This window comes from Athene cunicularia (assembly GCF_003259725.1).
Source record: "Athene cunicularia isolate RWA chromosome 2 unlocalized genomic scaffold, athCun1 chr2_part1, whole genome shotgun sequence".
In the NCBI taxonomy this organism is placed as follows: Eukaryota; Metazoa; Chordata; class Aves; order Strigiformes; family Strigidae; genus Athene; species Athene cunicularia.
Genome location: NW_020799095.1, coordinates 110,712,007 through 110,736,033, shown reverse-complemented (window position 1 = coordinate 110,736,033; position 24,027 = coordinate 110,712,007). Strand labels below are relative to the sequence as shown.

General features: G+C 37.7%; 1 protein-coding gene across 1 annotated transcript in view; it reads left to right on the top strand.

Annotated features, from left to right (window-relative positions):
* ST18 (ST18, C2H2C-type zinc finger) overlaps nt 1-24,027 on the top strand; it is a 102,320-nt gene that overhangs the window by 52,831 nt on the left and 25,462 nt on the right. The window contains exons 8-15 of the mRNA XM_026841461.1: nt 2,268-3,065; nt 3,534-3,602; nt 5,873-6,007; nt 7,798-7,825; nt 9,396-9,500; nt 10,935-11,140; nt 14,342-14,553; nt 23,091-23,336. Of these exons, the coding sequence (XP_026697262.1) occupies nt 2,268-3,065; nt 3,534-3,602; nt 5,873-6,007; nt 7,798-7,825; nt 9,396-9,500; nt 10,935-11,140; nt 14,342-14,553; nt 23,091-23,336 (1,799 nt within the window). The remainder of the gene's footprint in view (nt 1-2,267; nt 3,066-3,533; nt 3,603-5,872; nt 6,008-7,797; nt 7,826-9,395; nt 9,501-10,934; nt 11,141-14,341; nt 14,554-23,090; nt 23,337-24,027) is intronic.

The window sequence follows — 24,027 nt, the reverse complement described above, 5'->3', positions numbered from 1 at the left end:
TCTTGTTGTGAACTCATGATTCCCGAGCGTTGATCAGTTAATTCTTCAGTTCATGGATTGATGCAACTGTAAACTAAGCTGAGTTTTGATTATTTTAAAAGTAAATTTACAGCCTGTAGAAGTGAAAAGCAAAGCTGGGACAGCTGAACCATTAAGAATGGTTCAACAACAAATTTTTAAACATTGCATATAAAAATTTCTGATTATTTAAGGAGCAAAAATCTGTTATTAATTTATATTATTTTTCTTCTTTCACACAGAAAAATAACTGAAAAGGCCTGTTACTATTATCAAGTTTTTTTTTCTTTTGTTTTATTTTTAAGCGTGAGAGATTTCTTTTAAAACTAGAACTTCTCGCTCTTTGAAATGATCCACTGAGGGGATTCTGTTATTTTCCAAATGGCAGAAGAGCAAATAATAAAAACCCATTTGACTAAAGTTGGTTATAGAGCCAAATCATCATTCTTACTTGCTGAGATGTGAAAAGACAGCAGACTTCTTTATTCAGAACACTGCAATGTGTGTGGTACTAGACCAGCTGCTAAAAAGTTACACTAAGGTTTACAGACATTTTTTTTAAACACAACTTTATGCACACAGTGCACAAGGCCACCTCTCCCTGCATGAGACCAATTTTCTGAAGAAGAATAAGAATTAATCAATATTTTCTTTTAACATATAACAAACAGTTGAACCAAACAATTATGTAAACTGGAAATGACCCAAAATGCTAACAGTTTGGCAGCAGTAAAGTGAAATGCATTGTGGTGCACATGTGCATTTTTGTCCCCCTTTTCCCCTCCACAATAATCTGCACTTAATAGGAATATTTTAAACTATGTAGCTAAGCAACAGAGGTAATTGTTGCTTTCTAGAGCTTTTGTTAGGCACTCTAACACAGCCCAAATATGCATAATTAGGTATAATGTCTATAAATCATTATTGTACACATGTGGGTAGTTAAGTGGATTGAGAGAATAGTTCAATGAATTGGACATATTCACTGAAAATGCTTTTTATTTGTTTTCTGTAGTTCATAATACTTTAAAATTATCATAACCCTTTACACTTTCTCTTAATAGCTCGCTGTGTTATTGAGAGAAACTTCATTTGCATTTTAGACTATGCTTAATTTATTATTTAAACCTGGAGTTCTTCTGATTCAGGAGAGGACAGACACATCTTATGAAATACTCTGTGCTTGTTTATTCATCCTCCCTTCTAGGAAGTAAAATGTTAAATTTTTCAGTTTATGTTGAATAGATCCCAACAAAAGAATGTACCCTATAATCAGCATTATTGAAGGGGCTAGTGTTGTGACTAAATTCTTCCCTTCATCCAAAAATGCTTTTAGTTACTATGGCAATATTTACTTGATCCTGGCAAACCAGTGTTGATTTTAGAGAGATAATTACCAGAAAGGAAGATGATGGAGATGTATTTTTGAGTGTCCTTGTCAGAGGAAATGTTTATAAAAAATTAAATGAGATACAAAAGGCATATTGTCTTCCACACCGACAACCTCTCCTACATGCAGCCTTTATTACCTGCTGGCTGCTGCTTTTCTTCTGAAGAAAGATGTTTATAAAGACAGGATGCACTTCAGTGGTGTCTTTAACAAGTCCTTTATGAGACTGTACATAACAACCATTTCTGTTTGCCTGTGCATGACCTGATCTATCACTTAATGTGGCAATTGCAATGGTGACCAGGAGCTGCCCTTTGTGAAGTATTGAGGGTTTTTTCCATCAAGGTCTTTCACAGGACCTGGGGTGACCGGAAAAGTAATTAGGGTCTATTTTGAGAAAATATTTGGGAATCTTGGATGAAAGAAAAGTGAAAATATATATTCGAGTAATTTAAAAATGTGTGTGTTTTTATATATATATATATATATATATATGCATATATGACATAGACTGTGTATATATACAGCATCTATCTATATATGGCATTTTATATGCATGTATATGAATGCGTATGTGTTCTAAGATAATATATGTCTTTACCATCAGTTAAAATTGGCAACACATTTATTTCTCATATAGCTTTGGAGCTGTAAAATAAAGTAGGTATAATCTTATAAGGACTTTTCCTGATGTTATAAGCAGTAATTTCAAACACAGCCTTGGTGTGATTTCAATCATTTCAGAGTACCATTGAGTAAAGAAATGGCAACTGGTAAGTAAATATCTTCAGATCACTTCTGCAAGATACAAAAGTCACTTAACCCTTACATATTTTTATCTTGCTTTTTTCTCATGCAGAGGAAAGTACTCCAAAATCATCTGAGGAAACCCCTAATTCAGATGGGCAAGAAAATTCCAGTCAAAGAAAAGATAACTACTCCAACTATCAAGATGCCGTAGCCAAATCTTTGATGAACATGGGAAAACTAGCAAAAGATGCACCCACTCAAACAGTGGCAGAAAATCTAAATGATAGCGGTATTCAATCTTTAAAAACAGAAAGTGATGACACTGATGAATGTTACATGATTAATTCAGCTGAAGGAAAGGAAAAGACTGTTATTTCTGACACAAAATATTGTTCATCTGAGGAAAATGAAAGTACCTCTGAAATTATGGACAATGAGTGGGACAGCTCCTCAAATTTCTCAGAAGAAACTAGTGTAAAGCCCCATGTGACTCAGAAGTATATTATAGAGTGTAATCAACCTAGCATCCTGGAAGTCCCAGAAATTAAGAAGGAAGAGGTAGAATTTGGGCCTTGTGAAACACTTTGTGACTCAGAAACAGAGCTAAGAGCACCCCAGGAGTCTCACCCAGATCCTTTTGAGAAGAGAATTCAGAATCCCTTCCCTGAAAGTGAAGAAGATGACAATGAGTGCCTGTCAGAAACCACAGAAGTGTCGGTTGAGCTGGAGAAAACAAAAGGGAACTTGAGTTTGCTAGAACAAGCAATCGCTCTGCAGGCAGAGCAAGGGCATGTGTTTCACAGCACCTACAAGGAACTGGATAGGTTTCTTCTGGAGCATCTAGCAGGGGAAAGGAGACAAACCAAAGTTATTGACATTGGTGGGAGACAGATATTTAGCAACAAACGTAAGGAAGTATTTTTGGCTGTTCTTACTGGCTTAAGCATTTATCCTGTGACTGATAGAGGATTCTGAGCTGGGTTTTATAGCAACAGTAAAGAATCTGGAATTTAGCTGGTAATTTTGTTAATTATGTACCTTCACACTAGTGCCTTACATCTAACCAGGTTAAACGCTAGGTACTTGGCTTCCTGCCAAGCCGCTATGTGAAATGATCGGTAATGGGTACTAAAAGGGCTGTGTAGTTGGCACTGACACTCCTTCTCCTCCTTTTCCTCCTCCTCTGCCTCCTCCTCCATAGGGTGCTAATATATACCTCCTAAATTTCAGCAGCCAAAAGAGAAGGCATTAAAACTGTGCTTAAGGAAAGGTTAAGGTGAAAAATTGGCCTCTTCCAAACATACCACCTAATTCCTAAGCCATGTGTTTTCTGAGTTCAGTCTACTTCATGTATCAACATTACATTTTGCTACAGCCAGCACTTCTGAGCCAGGAAAGCACAAGCCATGCTCTTCTGCCTCATTCACCATCAGCAGAATTACCAGTAAGTTCCAAAATCTTTATTGTTTCTGATGGTTTGTGACATCCTACAAAGCTGTAGGAACATTGCTCCATTTTCGCTATCTAATCAGCCTTCCAGAAGTGGATATTTAAAAGATTTGGGTTTGATTGGTAAACTGGGCTGTCTTGTACGAAACTCCTTAATTGAGAATAATTACAGAATGTCAAGAGATGTCATTTTATAAACACACTCCCTGCAGTAGTAAGTAACAATACATTCTTCTGTCCTTTGACTTTTCCTTTTGGGCTTCCAAATATACTGAAGTCACCCCAGCATTGCTGCAATTTCTGCTTTTGATAAACAAAATTTGATAATTTTGATAAATTTACTTTGGTAACTCTCGTGTTACTTCAGTGTAGCCCCTGTGGACATTGCAAATATTACGGTAGTTATCAAAAGCACTTAGTGTATAAGATATCTAACAAGTTATTTGAGGAGTTGCAGCTATAAAATATTTCCTGTAGTCTTTGGGAAGAATATGCATGCATCTCATTTTTCTTTCTCAGTCTTCTCATTAGCATGTCTTAAATTGTGCAGGCACAGTATTAGCCTACCTCTTTGCTAAACTATGTGAACGTTTCTTTGCTCAGATGACTATGGTATATGCAGGAATTTTACAGAAACCTTTTCTTATCCTGAGACCAGCTGTGTTCACCAGGTTCACGCTGGTGTCAATGTGACTTTACACAGCACACATAGGAAGGAGCAGTGATGGTAAGCATGGCAAAACCTGGCCCTTCCTGATTTACCTCATAGTATTATTATCTGTAGTTTGCAAGTGAGTTCAGAGGCAACACTCATGGAGGAACAAACTAGGCTTTGTTCAGGTTGCATAAACATCATATGATTTTAGTCAATGTAGTAAGACACATCATAATTTTTTCACTTTACATAATTAACTGGGTTTTATTTCTAAAAAATCCATCATCAAATCCATCAGCTCTTAATTTTCTTTCTTGGATGTTATATCAGAAAACCATGGCTTAAATATGTATTTTTCCATCATTTTAATTATAAACCTTTCTAATTAGTGGGGGGAAATGAAATCATATTTCAGGGTCCCTCTTTATTTTTTTGTCCACTATTGCAGCACTTTCCATTTGCAGTGATTCTAAAAAGCATGTGCTCTTCTGTTGGTGCTCAGTGTATTTTCTTTCCACCCCTTTTCTTCTTCTTCTTTTTTTTTTTTTTCCTTAATTTTAACCTAAAAACTTGCCAGAAAGTTTAACCCTCAGCTGTCTCTGGCGATCCTGTCCCTAAGCACATCCTACCTCGCAGTCCAACAAAATGAGCTTGAAGGAGGCTGCTCCCTGTGCTGGCTGCAGCTGTTTTCTCCCCCAGCGCCGAATGTTGTTGGCAGCCAATCACAGATGGAGCTAAAACCATCCTCAGCAATTTATGCGGCCACTTCCTCCAGATTTCTCACAAGAGAATTTCTGGACCAGAATTCATTCCTTTTTCGCCCAGACTTTTGATCCTGCATTGGAAATCAAATAAAAGCTTTCTGACCAGTGCTTCTTGCACAATTCTAGGTGCTTGAAACAAAAATGGGAATGCACTGCGGCCATTACAGAGTGGTAGCTGTGGGGCTGGGCTGAGACCTCGCCTTTGAAAGGGTATCGGCTGCTCCATGTTTTCACTGTCATTGTGGGCTGCTCCACAAAGCCGCATTGCCATGTGTACCAGAGGGAGCTGCTTGCCTTGCCTCTCAAATGTAAAGTGGCATGTATTCAGTTTCCTAACAAAGAACCTACAGCCTAGAGATCTGCGATATTTAAGGAATGGCTTCTGGTTGAAATGCTTTTTGTTTGTTTGTTGGTTTTTTTCACACCTCAGCTTTTATTTGGTTGTCCCAGCTTCCTGGAGTCTGACATTAACGGAGTAAAAGATTGTTTCTGCTTTTTTATTTACTCCTTTATAGATCTTGCTGTTGGCTGATGCTGCCAGTTTTCTGGCTTATTGGACTGTGGCTTCTGTCCTGTTTGAGGCTCTGAATGGAATAAATGACACTGCAATACTAAAGCTATATAGTTTAGCACATAATTGGCATATTGGGAGGGGGGAGCCATTGTTTAAAGGACACTGTGAAAACCTAAAGTGATGTTTAAATTACATACGGCTCTGTTAAAACTTTGTGTAGGAATTACATCTGAAGTACAAAATAGAGACTATCACGCTACTAGGATCACTCAGCTGAGTGCAGGCAGGGGCTAAAACCAAAAAAAAACCACCCTTATCTGATTTCTCTGCAGATTCACCCAGGCCTGAAAAGAGAGAAACCAAATGTCCCATCCCAGGATGTGATGGCACAGGGCACGTGACTGGGCTGTACCCTCACCACCGCAGTCTCTCAGGCTGTCCACATAAAGTTAGAGTGCCACTAGAAAGTGAGTATCGTCACCCTGCAGTCCAGAATAACAACTGGATCTGGCCCAGTATTGTGGGTAGCGTGTGCTCATGCTGGAGAAGAAACCCACTTTTTCCGGGTGAGATTGCAGAATGAGGCTGAGAGGAGCCATCACACCTTCTTTGCCCTCCAGCTCTTAGTTTCAGTCCTACTTTCCACACTTAGGGAGCTCAAGTAGCATTACAAACAGCAGTAGGCTCCTCAGGTGGCCTGGGAAGAGTAAGTTCAGAGCCAAACTACCCCCACACTGCCAGCAGACCTGCACACTGTAGTCTCATGAATCTTCAAGATCTTGCTTGCCCATGCCTTCGCTAAGGCATGCAGCACCGGAATCACATACTTGTGTCAGAGCTGCAACCTGATTTGCTGTAATCACACACCAAGGCTGCTGGTTTTCACTGCCAATAACTGAGAGGCCTGGGCATGCTTATTCAGAGATGTTTCCAGTGTTCCCCTTACCACCGAGCTCAAAAAGGTTACTTCCATCAGTACATCCCAGCGTTGGTCCACAGCACGTCCCGCTTGTATGACTGTATCGTGCTAACCCTTTTATGCCCAGTCTAGCCTGAATTTCCCTGCTTATTTCTAACTGTGCTGAACTGATTACATTGGTTTGTGTGCGTGTGTAATCCTGCAATGTGATGCAATGAAATGCTGCATAATAAGCCAAAACCTAATGTGAAACTATTCGTTTAAATAACCGGGTTAGTCAGATTGTTTTTTGTGGTGGCATGCATAACAACAAATTAAAAAGGATACTTGCACTTGACCAGCCTCCTGTTCCTAACTATACCTCTCTCTTTTTTAAATCCGGTACTAAACTGTATTTATGGAAACATCTGCTGAGTTAAGCAGGCTGCTGCATTTGGAAGGCCTTAGCACCATTAACTTTCTAAAAGTTAAAATTAACAAGTCCTTGTTAATTATCTCACTTCCAGTCAGATGCGTTCTGTCCTGCTGGCAAAGAAAGTAAATAAATAATTCGATTCCTAACAGAACAAACCAGTTGACTGAACAGTCAGCTTTTTTGAAGCACTGTGCATCCAAAGGGGTAATGCAATACTGAAACCATGAGGGCAGATGTACAAAGACATATTCTATTTAACATAGACATACAACTCAGTCTTAGTAAAGATGATCTACTTCAAAGGTCATAAGAAATGTAAATGCATAAGTTTGTAACCACTGCTAAGAGTGTAAGCTGCTGCTTGGGAGCATGACTGATTGGTCTAAGGTAGTTAGAGCACAGCTCAGATGATCAGAAGTTATCAGGGTTTGAAGGGGACATACTCAGATCAGATCATCTTACTCAGGTGTAAGACAAAAATCCTTCCTGTACCTGAAAGCTTGCCCTCTCTCAGACAGAGGGGGACTGCAGCTATATGTAGCACATCTCTGTGGCCCAGAGCTCCTCTATCAGCCCCCTTTTCTAATCTGTGGTAATGTTGTATGAAACAGAGAGCAAAGGGTTTCATGACAACATCCTTGCTAACTTCCACCTTTGTTCTTTTAGAGTCCCTAGAAGCAATGATGTGCATGTGGGAAGCCTCACTACAGCAATATAGGGATAAACTGGTATATTTTGGAGGCACCAGCCTTCCTGTGTTGTAGGTCCTTTGCTTCTCCTTTTCTTTTGTGGTCAAAATGTCACAGAATTGAGAATCTGAGTCTAAAGAAGAAATGTTCGTATTCCTTAATATATGAATTTTCAAATTGATGCATATTATTATTACCTTTTTTTTTTTTTTTTTTTTTTTTTTTTTTTACATGTCAACAGCAATCGCAACACACACAGAAGGTAGATCAGCAATGTTCCTGTCCACTTAAAATCTAACATGTACTCGGGAGTAAACTGATGGACACGTCTTGGAATTAGATGTTAGGTACTACACTGCAGAATGCCTGTGAACTGCAAGGGTAGCCTGATTATTTACAACCAAATAATTGTGTTTAATTTTATTATATAAAAAATGGCTGCAGCCCTGAGGATGGCAAATTCCACTCGTATTTTTCACAAATGAGATTTCAAACTACAATTTCACTACAGTCTTCCCAGTGAAACATCATCATGTAAAAGGGGTAGAAATGAACAAATACACTATTGCTACAACTGCTTCCACTACAGTGGAAACCAAAATCTCTTCACTTTGCACCACATACATGGTAGTCTTTGGCAGGAACTTTGCATCAAGGAACATTCTCTTTTAGCAAAACAGAAAATTTTAAGTGGAATATTTGAGAATTCGTGTAAAAACCAACTCCATTTATTACCCTCCATGAATGTCATCTTCCTGCTTGGAACACTCCTGTCTGTTTTACTTGCTGCCTGCAGGGAGAAAGTAAAATTGAGCAAAGCTTTCCAGACAGGCAGCTGGGGAACCACAGCTGGGCTGCAGGTGAGGCAGAGAGCCGACGCTACGTCTCCAGCGTCTCCAGTGAGCCACTGCTGTCAGCACGACTCTTGTCAGGGCTGCTTTCTGCTCGAAGTCAGCAAGCCAAAATATTCCATTATAGTGCTCCTGGAAACGTGTAACGTCAACCTTACAATCAAACTTTGGACATAAAAATTTCAAAACCAACTTTCTTTGTTGACCTGAACTTTTGTTGGATTTTCTTTTTTTTGCTGCTGATTGATTGATTGGTTATTGGATAAGTGCAACAAAATCAAAGATTATCTTACTATGTTACAATCTGTAATGCAAAATTTAGTCTTTATCAGTGAGATTACAAACTCATCTACAAGAATGTATAAGGAGCCAGTAAATATTTTTTCATTATGTTTCCTGTTTTAAATCCCCAGTCATCTTTGCAACATTTCAGCTGTATCATAAGCAACCCATGAATAGGATAAGAAAACATGTTCTGATCTAATAAAGCAAATAGAAAGAAAAAGAAAAAAAAAAAAAAAAAAAAAAAAAAGAAAGCACAACTAGAAATGACAAAATATGTTCATTGGTAACAGTCATTGACATACCCCCGTTTTTTTCCCAAATTCACTTTCTTTTTAATCAGCAGGAAGCTTATCTGCATGGTTTAGCTGATAAAGTAAATGTCATTTGTCAAAAAATATGCTATTGATTTGCCAGCCACAAAATATCAAAGGTGAACTGTGGAAAACTCCTTCATGATTCAGTTTCCAGATATATCACCTCAAATACACAGATTTAACCATTTTGCATTAAGGATTGAGTGAATTTGGGCTATAATACCAGCAGCTCCCATAGATGCACAGGGCACCAGAGAAGTTTGAAGTCATTGGGTTCCACAGCACACATTTCCTTTACTTAATATTTCATTTTAATGTGTTTTGTTTGTTTGTTTGTTTGTTTTTTCTTCTTGTTTCTTTTATTCACCTTGCTTTTAAACAGCCTTTCTGGTTGTCCGATTGCTGCAGCTGAGAAGCTGGCAATGTCCCAGGAAAAGAACCAGATCGAGTCTCCAAAAGCTGCGCAGTGCCACGATCAGACTCACAGGTGGGAGCCCTCACAAACTAGTCTCTCCACGGTATTTCTGCACAAACCTTGTTGATCTGTTCTCAGGTCTTTCCCCCATCTCAAATTTCAGCTACAGGGGTTACTCAGTTTTTCAAGATGAACCTTGGCAAAAGCTAAATAGCTTGACTGTATCTTAAAATTAGCAAGCGTCTTTCTGCTCATTCTTGTGCATGTGGCTGACATTAAATACAACAGACATATCTTTTGAAAAGCACTCAAATATATTCTACTAACTCTTACATCAACACAAATAGCCTAATTGACTGTTCTCAAATGTCTTTCTCCTGGAAGACAAATCTCCTATCTTGATGAAGTGTTCTAAACAATTTTCAACTGTTCCGTTGCTACAATATTTTGACCACTAAAAGTTGGTTAAGGATCTCTTTGACCTTACTGCACTTTCAGCAGCTCAGACCTCATTTATTTTGTGATTCTTTTCAGAGGAATCTTCCTCTAATCCAGTAAGTAACAAGTTACCTGAAAGGGTTGAGAACTCTGCTCATTCTGTTTACTCACCACTGATTAATTCATATTTTGAATTTCTTTATTTTAAGTTTATTGGTTTAATTAGTTTAATTTTTTTTTTTTATACAATGGCATCAAAAAGGGGAAACATTTTTTATTGTAATTGTATTTTGTTTGAGAGTTATATGGACCCTACAGACATGCATAATTTGCACATCATTGGCACCATGACCATTACAACCTATTATATTCAGGTCTATTTGGGGACACTTTAATTTGTGGATTATTGACATGATCAGCTCTAATGGTTCCTTCAGAGCCATTACAGAATATTATGTCCATGTGTCTGCCAACTGCACGTGCCTTAACTCTACATATGAAAAGTCCTTAGGAAATTACTAAAGACAAGTAGTTACTGAACAGTAACTAAATGGAATAACACACCATAAATCATTCATTCCTTCCAAATAACAGAAGCAATTATTTTGGATCATCTTATATTATATTTATACCATACTCATTCACAGTAAAGTGAGAACAATAGTGATCCATAAAACTACAAGTCCTTTGAGTAGCAAAAATCCAGTTGATTTTTAGAAATAATGGACGCACCATTCCACAGTGGTAATCTAGAAATAAATCAGTATCTTTCTTGAAAATAACCCATACCATTACTAGAGAATACTATTTTTTTTTATGTCCTCAGCTTTGAACTTTTATGAAGTCGAAGTACTCTTTGGCTACTAGGTCAGCCACCATATTTATGTTATTTATTCCTTGAATATCTTGTATACACCTACTAGTAAGTTTTATATGTGATAACAACACACTTTCTGATGTTGAGATGCACCTGTATCTTAGTTTTTCAAGAAAATATATTATTTTCTTTAAAAGATTCTTTAAAGATATTCTTGTCTTTCTCATCCATTCTTTTCCTCCTCTCTGCAGGACAAACTTAGTGAAGCATCCTGAGGTGTCTCAGTACAATTACAGAACTTCACAGCCAGTCACCTCCTCCAGAGCCACCCTGGCAAAAGAACAGGAGAAGTTTGGGAAAGTACCATTTGATTATGCCAGCTTTGATGCACAAGTCTTTGGCAAACGCACAACAGCACCTGTGGCACAAGGACGAAAAACACCCCAGTTCCTTGAATGTAAGCTTGAAATTCCATTATCTCTTGGAAAATAGACAAAATGTCAATGACTGCTCTGCTTTCAAACCTCTAGAATTCAAAAAAATTCCTGTAGACAGCATCTTTAAACACTTGTGGCCAGAATGCTAAATATAACCACTAGTTTGCTAAATATGGAATGTTAGAATAATAAATATCACTGTAAGGTTTTTTGATAGTTCTTTTGAAAGCAACTGTTGGGGGAAAAGAGAAGTAAAAAGGAATGGTTTATGTCTTATTTATTACCTTCTTCCTTGTTTAAACTGTGATATATTTATGTGATAGGATGCTGACATAAGAAGTCCCATGGAATGTGTCTGCACAAGACGTAATGAATTGTAGTACAGAGAAATTCAAGTTAGGTTTTAAAGGCATTCCAGATATCCTTTAGATGCATCCATTCAGGTATTATTCCTCCTAGACAACCATGTGCCTCAGTTGCATTACTCCCAGGCCTGGATTGAATTTGGTTTGATATATTTCTCTACTACATCATATTTGTAGCGCAGATGTATCTAATGCATCAAATTGTTATCAAAATTCCCCTGCTTGCATCACTTACTGATTTGCTGAGGTACTGCTCTGTATAAATGAGATACCACAGTGTGCACACTAGTTATTGCAGATACTCTTCACAATCTGCATGGGGAAACTTCAGTAAGATTCTGCATTGTATTGACCATTATAAAATACTCTTTATTTCAAAGAAAGAAACTAGTCTGTTGCCATGAGGGAAACTGAAAGAAAAGGGTTTCGTTACACCATATTTGCTTTCAGAAGAAAATAGATCCAGAACAATGTGACAAAAGACTCTTTAGTTTTGGGGTTTTTTTTGTTCATGAAAAAAAATTAAGTAAAGGAAAACAAATTGCATCCCACTTATCCCAACAGAGAAGAACATTCACAGCAAGGTGAACAGAAAAGCAGAAAATTTTATCTATGTATATATAAATATATAATATAATATGATATAATATAATTTAATAGAATAGAATATATAATACTAATACTATATAATATTATATGCAGTTTATATATTTATAAAATGTGCATGTTTATATTTTTATTTGTGTATGTGAGTACACACACACACATATATATATATGTTTGCAGGTATCTATGTCTTTGTGTATACACACACACATATATATATATATATATAAATATATAAATACCCTATTTAAAATTGCAAATGCAAAGTAGATATTTATCTGGCCTGGAAAATAGGCTTGTTCAAATGAAAGCAAATATGTACATTGCCAGCTTCTTGGGTGGCAGATTTTCCAATTTTGTTTGTAAAATTGAATATTCCCTATTAGCTGTCTCTTTGCACAGATGTATGTCTATTTCACAGGTTCATTTCAAGGAAAATATGATTGAAATGTTTTTATACAAATGCAAATACATACATATGCAATTTATGTATAATATATATCAGGGCTGAAGTTTACAGCCGGTTGTTCTTGCAAAGACTGCAGTATGCAGCTATTATTTTAATGGAAAGGTGAAAGTAAAAGAGCAGGTGAGTGCTTTAACTATGCAGATATACAGAAGTTGGCAATAAGAAGCTGATGATGCAGCGATTGGTTCAGCATCCTATGTAAATCTGTAGCTAACCAAAAGACCATCATTAACCCTCTGTGGATTCTGCACTTTAAAACTTTATTTGCTAACAAAACATGCACCCTTCACAGCCTGTTTTCTGTTTGGTTTTTTGTTGTGGGGTTTTTTTTAGTCTTTTAGGGTCAGTAATGGAAAATGCACTTTTTTTCTTTTTAAATATAATTTGAAGTTAGCTGTAGTAACTGCTAAAAAGGTAGACCCTTTTGCTTGTGCTACAGTGTTACAGCAAGGTAGTTAAATCCTTTTTCATTTGCACTGGAGAAAGGGAGAACTGAATCATGAGATTTTATGTACCGCACTACTGAGATGGCTCCAATACTCAGAAAAACTGAACACGGCATTCAGCTACAGTCAGTGCACACAAACAAGCATTTCTCTTAGAGCATCCCAAGTTTGAGGAAAGATGAGTTCTTCAATGCCTTGTGTAGGTCTTAGCATTAAAATGCACTCAGCCAAAGCCGTACATCCAAAGGGATCCAGAGCCTTGGGGCTCAGATCTTCATGGAGTGAACAGATGGCCACACGCAGAAATGTTCTTGGTGTATCTGGGTGTAGGCTGAGAAATTGGATTTTGCTTAGTTTATCTTTGTAGGACACTGTGAGAGTTACAGACAAAAGAAGTGATTATTGCTTCCTAAGAGCTAAAATCATGGTAATGTGTTTTCTCTGCAACAGTTAATGACATGTCAAGCTCCAAAATCCAGAACAGAGAGCAGAGTTCTTTCTACCTGTTTTAGAGTAAGTGCTGCTGATGGAGCAGAAAAAAAAAAGGAACCACTTGTAAAACTTTTGTCTGTGAAAGTGCTTTTCTGTTCACCTGTTAGATTTTAATTCTCAACTGACCTCTTTGTGCCTAATAAATGCGTATTATTCCAAATGATAGCCAACATAAGACAGGGAGCCAAGATCAGTTTTATTCTGAATATTCATTACTGTAATTATTTTTTTTTTAAATTGATTAAAGGGTAGACTTAAATTTCTAAAAAAAATTTCCACAAAATTAGGACTCAATATTCTAATGTTCTTATCTGATTGCTCTGGTTCATTCAAGAGCCTGGTCTTGTTCTCCCTACTCACATAAGCAAAGCTATTTAAATAACAGACATTCATTTAAGTAGCGTAAGCAGTGTTGTTTTAGCTAAGACTGGACAAGTCACTGTTGATTTTTTTACACAATAGAGCTTCAAGAGTAAGCCTTTATAAGGATACATTTGTAATTACTTTTGCCCACCAATGTTGTCATGTCACAATGAATAACACGCTAATGCTTGTTCAGTCTTTCCTTGGACATCATTGCTTTTAATGCTTGAGTAAACAATGAGTAAAATATGAGTAAAGTCTCAGATGCTTTGTTGAAAGATGTGTATTTGTCAGGTAAAAATTACATTACCGTGTTTCTGAAGCCATTTTAACAGCAAACCCTTATTGCCAATAGGAAATTAATTGTTTTAAATGTATTCTTTGAATATTTTAATGTATGGAATTGTAGTGTGAGAAACAAAACTATTTAATGGGAAAAATCTCGTACATGCAATTGCTAATCAAATCTCTCTTCAACAGCAAAGCATTTTTCAAATCCAGTGAAATTTTCTAATCGACTGCCTAGTGCTAGCGCCCACACACAGAGCCCTTGCCATGCCAACTCTTATAGCTACGGTCAATGTAGTGAAGACACCCACATAGCAGCAGCTGCTGCTATCCTGAACCTTTCCACCCGCTGCAGGGAAGCAGCAGAGATCCTCTCCAACAAACCACAGAGTCTGTCTGCCAAGGTAGGGTAGTCCAAGAACCTGGAGGGTGTGCTAGCTACTGAACTGTGCGAATAAACTGTCTTTCATGTTAGTGACTGTATTAAATCCCCAAAAAGGAGGCTTCTGTTTGCATGCTCTTTTGAAGAGAGACAGAGAAAAAATCAGTAATGTAGTGACCAGTTCTGGTCATAGAAATAGCAGGAATTATGTTGTTACTCTTTTCATAATTGAGCCCTAAATACAAAGGGGGAGTTTTGTGGAAGGAGAAAATAAGGTTATTTGAAATCCAGCAACAATCTGTAGTGGATAATGAGTTAGATCTGTTTAAAGAGGAAATTCTCCTCCCTCTGAAACCTGCCATAAGTGAGCATTTTGGAGGCTCTTTAAAAAAAAAAAAAAAAAAAAAAAGTGATTAATCAAGGTGATACTTTGCTAGCAATGGAACAGAACTACACCTATTGAGCCTCTTGTGTTTGGAGCTCATGAATTTGAAAGGGGACAGAGATAACAATTGAGTCTGGTAAAAATCTCCTTTCGGCTGGCAAGGGGGGAGAATCAGGCCCACAGCGTTTGGAGATAGATAATTTGGGCAAGTCTGTCATAATGGAAAGCTGCCTAATAGCGTAGATGTTTGTGTGGCTTTCATGTTTTGGTTTCTGCTCTGCGTTTTCTCACAGATCTTTATGATTTAAAAATGGTACTATGTGAGCTGTAAGCCTTATTTTCTGTGTCATTACATAGTATTATACTGCTGATTAAAATAGACAAGATTTTCTTCTGATGACCATGGTTGTGGGAACATTGTCATTTATTATTTGTATTAAAGTCACACATGTTCTACTGCAATGAAACTTTTGAAAGGTCTGTGTAGATGAGAGGGTGCCATTACAAGAACCTGAGAAGACATCACTGGGGAGTGAGAAGAGGTACTTAGCAAAACAGAGAGTAGCAGGTGTGTTTCTGCTGTGGGACTCTGAGTCATGATGTGTGCTCCAAAAGCCAGATGACCTATTTCTCTGCAAGTCGGTGTTGCTCTACCTTGTCTGTTTTAGCATCAAGCTCAGTCTGGCTAGAGGTGGCTTCCACAGCTGTTGGTCTACATTTTCACTGGGCCTTCATTCACCATCACTAAGAGGTTAGCGATGTGTTATTCTTTGAGTGGAACCATTGATTTTACCACCAGGACAACACCTGATTAGGTATTCCAAGCCTTGTGTCTTTGCAGAGTGGTATCCCCTACTTTGCTGCCTTTGATTTTTACACCTGAAGTCTTCCATCTTGGCACCAATGTTGGGAGATACCATGCGCCAGACTTTTTAGAGTCTATCCACATGCATCCCCTGTAACTCAGACATTATTTGCCCCAAAGATTGCTCAAAGAACCCTTCCCAGATGACAGATCCATCCCTGATATCTGCTGCAGAAAGCTCCTTCTAACAGTCTTCTATAGAGACTTCTTCTAGTAGGGAAATGGAAACCGATGCCAATGGCTGGATTAAATTGCTGCCACAGCCTTTGGCTGACCTCAGCAATAGACCTTCTTGCCAGAGAAGAGCAATAAAGGGACCAGGCATAACCCAAAGATTTTCTCCTCCATACCTGCTTCACAGTTGCCAAATCATGGGGAAGGTTTGAATGGAGGAGAACATAATAGTAACGATATGGAGGGACACTTGGGGCACATAGCTTACTCCTTTTCCACAGCCAGGAATCCAGCCTAAAAGAAAATCACCTGCATACCTTGCTATCTGCCTGCCTCCACTTTTGCCAGACTTCCTGGAGGGCATACTGCTACAAAACATCTGACAGAAGAATCAGAATTAGCTTCTGGCCAGAACACAGGCAAGTAAGCCCCAAAAAGATTTGGTGGCCAAAACCACAGTAAACACACTTTCATTTGGTTTTGGCTATTTCTTACTTTTATCAAACAGGATTCAAACAAAAAAAATGTGGAAATAAATCACCAGACTCCATTAAATTAAGATGCTTTCTTATTTTAAAATATGAGCAAGAACTACGGTTATTTTTAAAGAGACTACTATATTTATCTGTGTTTCTGAATTGCTTTGTGGTTGCTATTGGCTGCAAAGGTAAATGTTTAGCTGCTAGAACATCTTATAAATTCTTAGATTATAAAAAACATCTCTTGAGTCTTTTTCAGTGTTTGGACTCAAACAATGCAGCATCAACAGACAACTACAGAGTTAGTGATTTCCTTTTTCTACTCTTGATAACACACACATTCATCAGGTCTGAAAACACATGTGTGGGGTGCCTGTGTTCAGAGCCCCATAATATCAGAGCTCTCAGCCCTGTCCCTTGTCACATTCCTTTGTTCCTTTGCCTTAGAAAACCTGATTAGCATCGTCCATACTTTAGCCGATTAAAGCTTCGGACTTGTAAAGGCGTTTGCCCTTATATGCGCATCAGGCATCATCCCAGCAATTCAAGTCATGACACTTTGCAGGTGGGAGGCAGTGTGGTGGTAGGGCAAAGACATATGGGACTGCAGAGGTTTTCCCGGACTTGCAGAAAATCCTTTGCAAGGTACACAATTGTCAGAGCTATAAAAATATGTGCTTCTAAGTTTTAAAAGCAGAACTTGAACTTCAAACATTTCAAGCAACTGTCATTTTCTTCTATTTACTCAATGCATGCATATGTCACCTTGCTTAAATACGTGGGGAAAACACCAAAATATTTTTTTATCACAAATGTATACCCAAAGTATTTTTTTTTGCTTTCTGTCTCTTAAATTTTATTTCTGGACCCCCAGAGTGTTGTCCTTTTTTTTAGTAAGAGTTGGATGTCTTCACCAGTTTTCTGTAAATATAGATAACAATTTAAAAAAGTAATTTTTTTTACAGCACAGTTCCAAATTTCATTAATTTAATGGATTTTCAAATATAGATCTCACATTCTCTACATATGAGTTCAAAAGGGAGAGTCTAAGCCAAAAGAAAGGGAGAAAGGTAGCAAGGCTAGAAAAATCAGATTTCACGTTAACAGTGCCATTGGTAAGCAAAACTTCCAAAGTCATCTAATGTACAGAGGTGATCTGCCACATATCTCAAGATTAAAATGATGAATTTACATTTGTCAATTTAAAGAATAAATTTAGTCTAAAGTGAGCTGTAAAATGGATCCTAAGCTTTCTCTGTAAATTATCTATCAGCTGCATGCAAAATACTAAGACCATCAGATACCTTGATGATACTGCTTTCAAAAATAATCAATCCCACATTAATGTTACATTTTCTGAGCCATTCCACCTCCACCTGGGGCTGTAGTAAACTGTTCCCCTGAATGCAATCCTGATCAGGCAATCCTCATGCAGTCAGTACCCCAAACCAGTCTCCTGGTTGCATCTGATTTGCGGTTTATGTAGCTTCATTCAGCTCCCACTGAAGTTAACAGGACTCCCCTAGAAGGATTAGGCTTCAGTTTCTAGCACAGTGCAAGAATCTACATCATCGTAACATCTAGGGATCTTCCCTGTTTACAGCCCTCACCACATTCACGTCTCACAGAGGTAGCTGCAAGCAATACAGTTTATCTGTATCCTCATCACTACTGCTTGCCAAACATTTTGTTGACTGTTTTGGTGTTTTTCCCACCTGTTTAGACAAAATGGCATATGTGCACTATGCCTTGAAAGAAAACAAAAAATGACACTTGCTAAAAATGTTTAAAGTTCAAATTCTGTTTTTGAACAAAATTATGTCATCTCTCCATTCTTGGATATTGATGATGGTGATAATTACATCAATTATTTCAACAATGTAGTTAGTACTCAGCACGTTTGTCAGGCAGTACTTTACTCCAAATACCTTAAAGGCTAAATACAGGATGAAAAATCAGCCAACAATATCACTAGGTACCATCCTGTTATACTGCTGTGCATATTGCTTCTTGAGTACATTCTTGGCTAGCTTTTTTTTAATTTGTGAATTGCTCTGGGCTGAAATTGTGACTCTGTTTTTGTCTCTGATGTAGCTGGGAAGTTACAAATTTTCTTACTTTGACCCAAATTAGTATTATAATTTGCTGCAGAAGAACTCAGTTGCTTAAATTTAAGTCTGAAGAACTGAGGACCAGGTGTATGTATTTTTATTCGATGGGAAGAGAAAAGATTGTACTCTTTTTGGATGGAGTTGTATTAAGAATCATATTCATATACATGGCAAGATACTAGTTGCAGAGTTACTTCCAATACCTGAACTGAACTGCTCTTTTGAGCTTTCCAAACTAGACCGAACTGCTAGTCGGAATGCAAAATCATTGATAATGATGCTTCTTTGGACTTACTTGGTATTAAGTTGTATGGCTGATGCCAACCAAATACATAAACCCCCTTATATGTAATGATATAATCTCCCTAAGGTCACAGGTTTGAAATAAGGTTCCTGCAGACACAATAATTCACTCTTTCTGATCCAGCTATGAGATAAAGCTTAACTTGTAATCGTTACTGGAGACACACTGCAGAGTATTAAATGTTGTGAGTGATCAGATGGACCGAAAGCATATGAAAAAATGCAGGGGTAATTTATCACGAAAAACAACATCCTTTATTGTCCTAGCTGATGCAGTTCAGTTCTAAGGACAAGACTTAATGATGTACTAGAAAATATTCAGTAATATTTATGTAATAAAATAAAGAAGGCTGAAAAGCTTGACTTTCAAGTAGAAAGCACTTGAAGAGGATATAGACCGTATTTTTGTTTACATATTTATATTAGTATTCATTTTAGGTAGATATTCATAGTAGAGCACTACTTGTACCTTATCTTTTCACTGAATAGATCCTGGAATGAAGAAAATATGCTTCAGTCATTTCTATCTAATTTTTTATTCTGGAATCCTTTTTCCAGCTGCTTATAAAACCTGTAGGGGTGATTACACTTGTCACTGATGTGGGAGTAGATAAGGAGTAACCTGAATTTAATCACCATGCGTATCCTCTCACCCTCATTGATTTTTCTCCATCGTTTCAGTGGATTTTTTCCTGGTTTACACCAGTGTAAATGTAAATGTTAACAAGATCAAAGTCAGGCTCCAAAGATTTACACAGATGCATAATAATATAAGTTCGGAAATAATAAGATACATTTTTATCTTTATTTTGCTTATGTTTTCAAGGAAGAATCAAATGAGTTTACATTGTTTTGGTAGCTATATTTTGAATTTGTCATGATAAATGGATAAATATAGGCCTGCTCACACATGCACTAGAGTTGACAGTAATAAGATCTTGCCTTCACTGAGGAGAACACAGTCTTTACAAGTCTGAGCTAAGCATAGTAAGTGCCATTTTCTGTCAGCATGTCATAGCACTGCTCTAGCTTTTTTTTTTTTTTTTTGCCATTTGCCATTTTTGTCTTTTTAGTTCCATTTTAAAATTAATGTAAAAATAAATGTGGTAAAACAAGCAAAGGAGACATATTGAGAGGAGGGTGGGATGAGAGTAGGAATGAAAACTGGAGCAGTATCTCCAACTATCCTCTCTTTTTGCTCTGCCATTTGGAGTTTGCTACGAAGGCAGCAAAGTGATAGCTCTTTTATACCATTCTGAATAAAAAGCCATGCTGTAAACGTGTGATCCATCCTGTGATGGGCAAAAAGGGATATTTTTTCCATGACTATATTTAATTGTTGTGTGCATCTGTGAGCTCACTTAAACCCCATCTGTACGCTACTTCACAAACACACAACCCAGCCTTCCCGCAGCAGAATTAGGTGCATGTTGGACAACCTAACTTCTACATGAATTTCAGGAAAGTGCTGAGGAAGCTTTAAATATCCATGTTATTAAATGTTCTGCTTATCATCGAGAGCTCCCTGTTGTGGCTAATGGTATCTGTTTCTCAGAGACAGTATGTTTCCTGATATTTTTCTATGTACAGTTTCATCTAGGCGGGGAGCTTGATTGATTTTGGTCCTTTTTGTTGTCGCTGTTGCCTTCTGAGTAGTTGATATTTTGTCAGTGACAGAGAATCTGCACTATTTATGGGTTTTGCACTATAAAACTACTGCAGCCCCGTCACATGGCTTCCTTTCCTAAGCCATCTGTCACAGAGGTCTGGAATTTTATGTGAATGTTGGTTGTGCAGACTTAACCCAAGTTTTTTTATTATGAAAAATGTCAGCAACTACAATATTTAGCATTTTACTTTACATTGGTCATTAAACTTGATTACTGTAGCTCTGTTTCATTGCTATAGTTACATATCAACTATGAAGCCAAGAAACACTGGGGCGATCATGGCAGAGCTATAATCAGATCCTGGAGTGTGTGCTTGGCACTGATATAGTTAATATCTTGGATTTTTGTAACTAAGGTTTATTAATGCTAGTATAAAAATGTATTTGATATTATACAGATGGCATAAGATGTTGTGGTTACTAAGTTATTATCCAGGATAAGCTGCACTGTCAAATTCAGGGCTTAAAACTATCACAGGAGATTAAACTATTTACTAAAAAGGGGCAGAAAGATATAACCAAAGCGTCTTACTATGAAAATATTAGAAGTGTATTTACTTCCCATAAATATAATAAAACATCTCTCTCTTTAAGCTGTATGATTGAAAATGTGAACTTGGTATGCAGGAGAAACAAACATAAAAGGTGCCTGAGTTTCTGAACTGGGGGCAAGCAGATGGCTTGGTAGTGCTTCGGTCTAGGTAGGCATCTGTTTTAGGCCTATGGATACAAAATGGAGTTAGGCTGTCTGAATGAGGAGAGATTGTTGGGCCTTAAATTTTCATCTTCTACCAACATTTTCCTTCTGATTAAAAATATTTCATCAGACACATTTTACCTTTAAATGAGTCACCACTGGCAGTGGTAGAAGACAAGGCTGCATGAAGGAAGCTATTGCCTTCAGTCAAACCAGGGTGACCATGTCACACTTTCAGCACAGGGAAAGAATTCCGTTTCACCACAACTGTTTTCAAGATGTTCCAGCAAGGATAAGTTTCTCTGCCCTATCTTTAACCATTAAATGCTTGCCCCTACTAAAAGCTCCAGCAGTAGTTAATGGGAAGAAAGAGAAAGGGACTCTTTCTGTCAGTGTCACATCCCTTCCCAAGGAAGAGGTCTAAGAAAGGTGGAAAAGCTTGCCCCCTAGACGTACCCATTTACAACAGAGCATCTAGGTGATTCACTTATAGTACACGTTTACTTTTATATTACTCAAGGTAGGAGTTTTCAGTCTGGATTTATACAACTGTCTCCTACAGTTATACAGCACCTAACAAATCTAGCCCCAAATTCCCAAGTAGTATCTGAACTTTGTGGTGATGTAAATAAAATATAGTAGTGATAACAATAACAGGAAAACACAGAGCAGTGTTAATTACAGCATTCTACGTGTGAAAATCTATGATGTAGTTATTTATAGTCTGAATATTTTTCACCTTAGTCAGGGCAACACACAAAACTAAACTATCAGGTGCTCCTCCAGAAGACATCTCTTTCACCTCTTCCCCTACTTGACTTTAGTAATTGTTGGCAATAGCAAGTACTAGTCTTATACTCTGCCCTAAATACACAATGTGTCAACATGCGGTGTTTCATACTGAGCGTAAGGGAAAAAATTTTGTAACTTCCATTATGAAGTTGCACGTTCAAGAGCTTTTCATCCTTCTAAGAAGAGGAGTTTGTACTCTATTTTCTGTGGTCAGACAGGGTAAGGCAGAACAGCAAGCTTTCCTTCCCTTGTTCTTGTACAGCTGAGCAGCACTTGCCCATTCTTATGAGCAGGAGCTGCTCTGAGAACTTCTCCCAGCCTGAGAAGCAGAGCTGGGTCTCTCCCCAAACTGCACACACCCCTGTAATCAGAGGCTGCTCTTTTCTGTACTTTCCCGGTAGCAAAGGCTTTCTTAACTCGTGCTGAAGGTCTCCATCAGGGAGAACTTCCTAAAGATCCTCCTATGGCTCCCAGTCTAGTGGTCTCAGTGCAGACCTGTGCCTTAGTGGCCTAGCCAAACTGTGATTGAGGCAATATGCTATTTTGAGTGATGTACAAAACCCTAGTGAAAATTTCTCCTACTGTGCTACTTCTGGGCATATTTCTTGCTCCCTCCTTCTCTTCCCCATGATGCAGATGTTGTAAAATTGGTTGGGGGTGTGGGGGGAAGGGAAGAGATGTAATAGTAATGCTGTAGATGACCTAAACAATGCATTAATGCTTTTAACTGTGAATTGGGGTCATAGTTCTCTGTAAGAGTGAAAAGATCAAGAAGATTTAAAGCTAAACTTTTTTTTAAATAAAACTAGATTTAGGGTGTATGGGTTATGGTTTAAAGGCATCTTATTTAAATTCTACTTACTATGTTTAAGCTGAGATGCAGGGATACCATTACTGAAGCTACTCTTAAGTCTGCCTAAGAGTTGGACATTAACTGATATAAATCGAAAATCTGGTTTTAGATTCAGATAAATTTAAATAGAAACGTGCATTTATATTTATCCTTTAAAAGCACCACATGGTTATGTCGCAGCCTCACCATGTCCATGTCTAAACATGTCTCTTGTTTCTTGTTGCATGTCAGGGAGCTGAGATAGAAGTGGATGAAAATGGCACTCTGGATTTGAGTATGAAAAAGAATCGAAGCCAAGACAAAGTTATGCCTCTCACTTCTTCCAGCACAGCACTTCCCACTCCTTCCTCTTCTCCTTTCAAAACAAGCAGCATCCTGGTAAATGCAGCCTTCTACCAGGCTCTTTGTGAACAGGAAGGCTGGGATACACCAATCAACTACAGCAAGACCCATGGCAGGAAAGAAGAAGAAAAAGAGGTATTTTTTCATTTTCTGAGTAACTTTTTCCTTTGGATGAGTGAACATCTGGTGGTCTTTGGGATGATCATTCTACTGCAGTTTAAAGGGAATCAGTTTCAACAGGTAGAGGTTTGTGAACATTGAGCTGGCTTTAACACCCTCTTGGATGTGGCATAAAAAAATCACTGCTCAGTTTGAAAAATCTTGCTCTCAGAGCCTACTTGTGAATGCCTATAAGACTCTAAGATCTAAGGTATCCACCATTAGAAACTGCTTTTTGATTTTTTTTTCCTAATGGCTCAGTCCTGTAGCACATACACCCAAATGACCTAAGGATCATTTAGGAAGGAAAAAAAAAAAAGTAACATCTGCCCCCCCCACCCCCAACCCCAAAGCAAAGTAGTTTTTTTCGTACTGAAAAGTAATTTTTCCACACTAACTCTATATAATTCCAGATAACTCATTATCTAAACATTTAAACACGTGCTTAGAATCTTGCCTGCAATATTCTTTCAGTGGAAAACTTTTTATTTTACATTTACCATACCTTGAGAAATGTCTGCCAGTGAGTCTTAGATCTCACGAGTGAGTCCAGCAGTGCAGAAGTCAGTCTGAGAGCACTAATTTGGAAATACACAACTGTTAGGAATTTCTGAAGGTTTTAGTTACAAGTGGCATGAGAGGATATGTACATAATTTCCACCAGTTG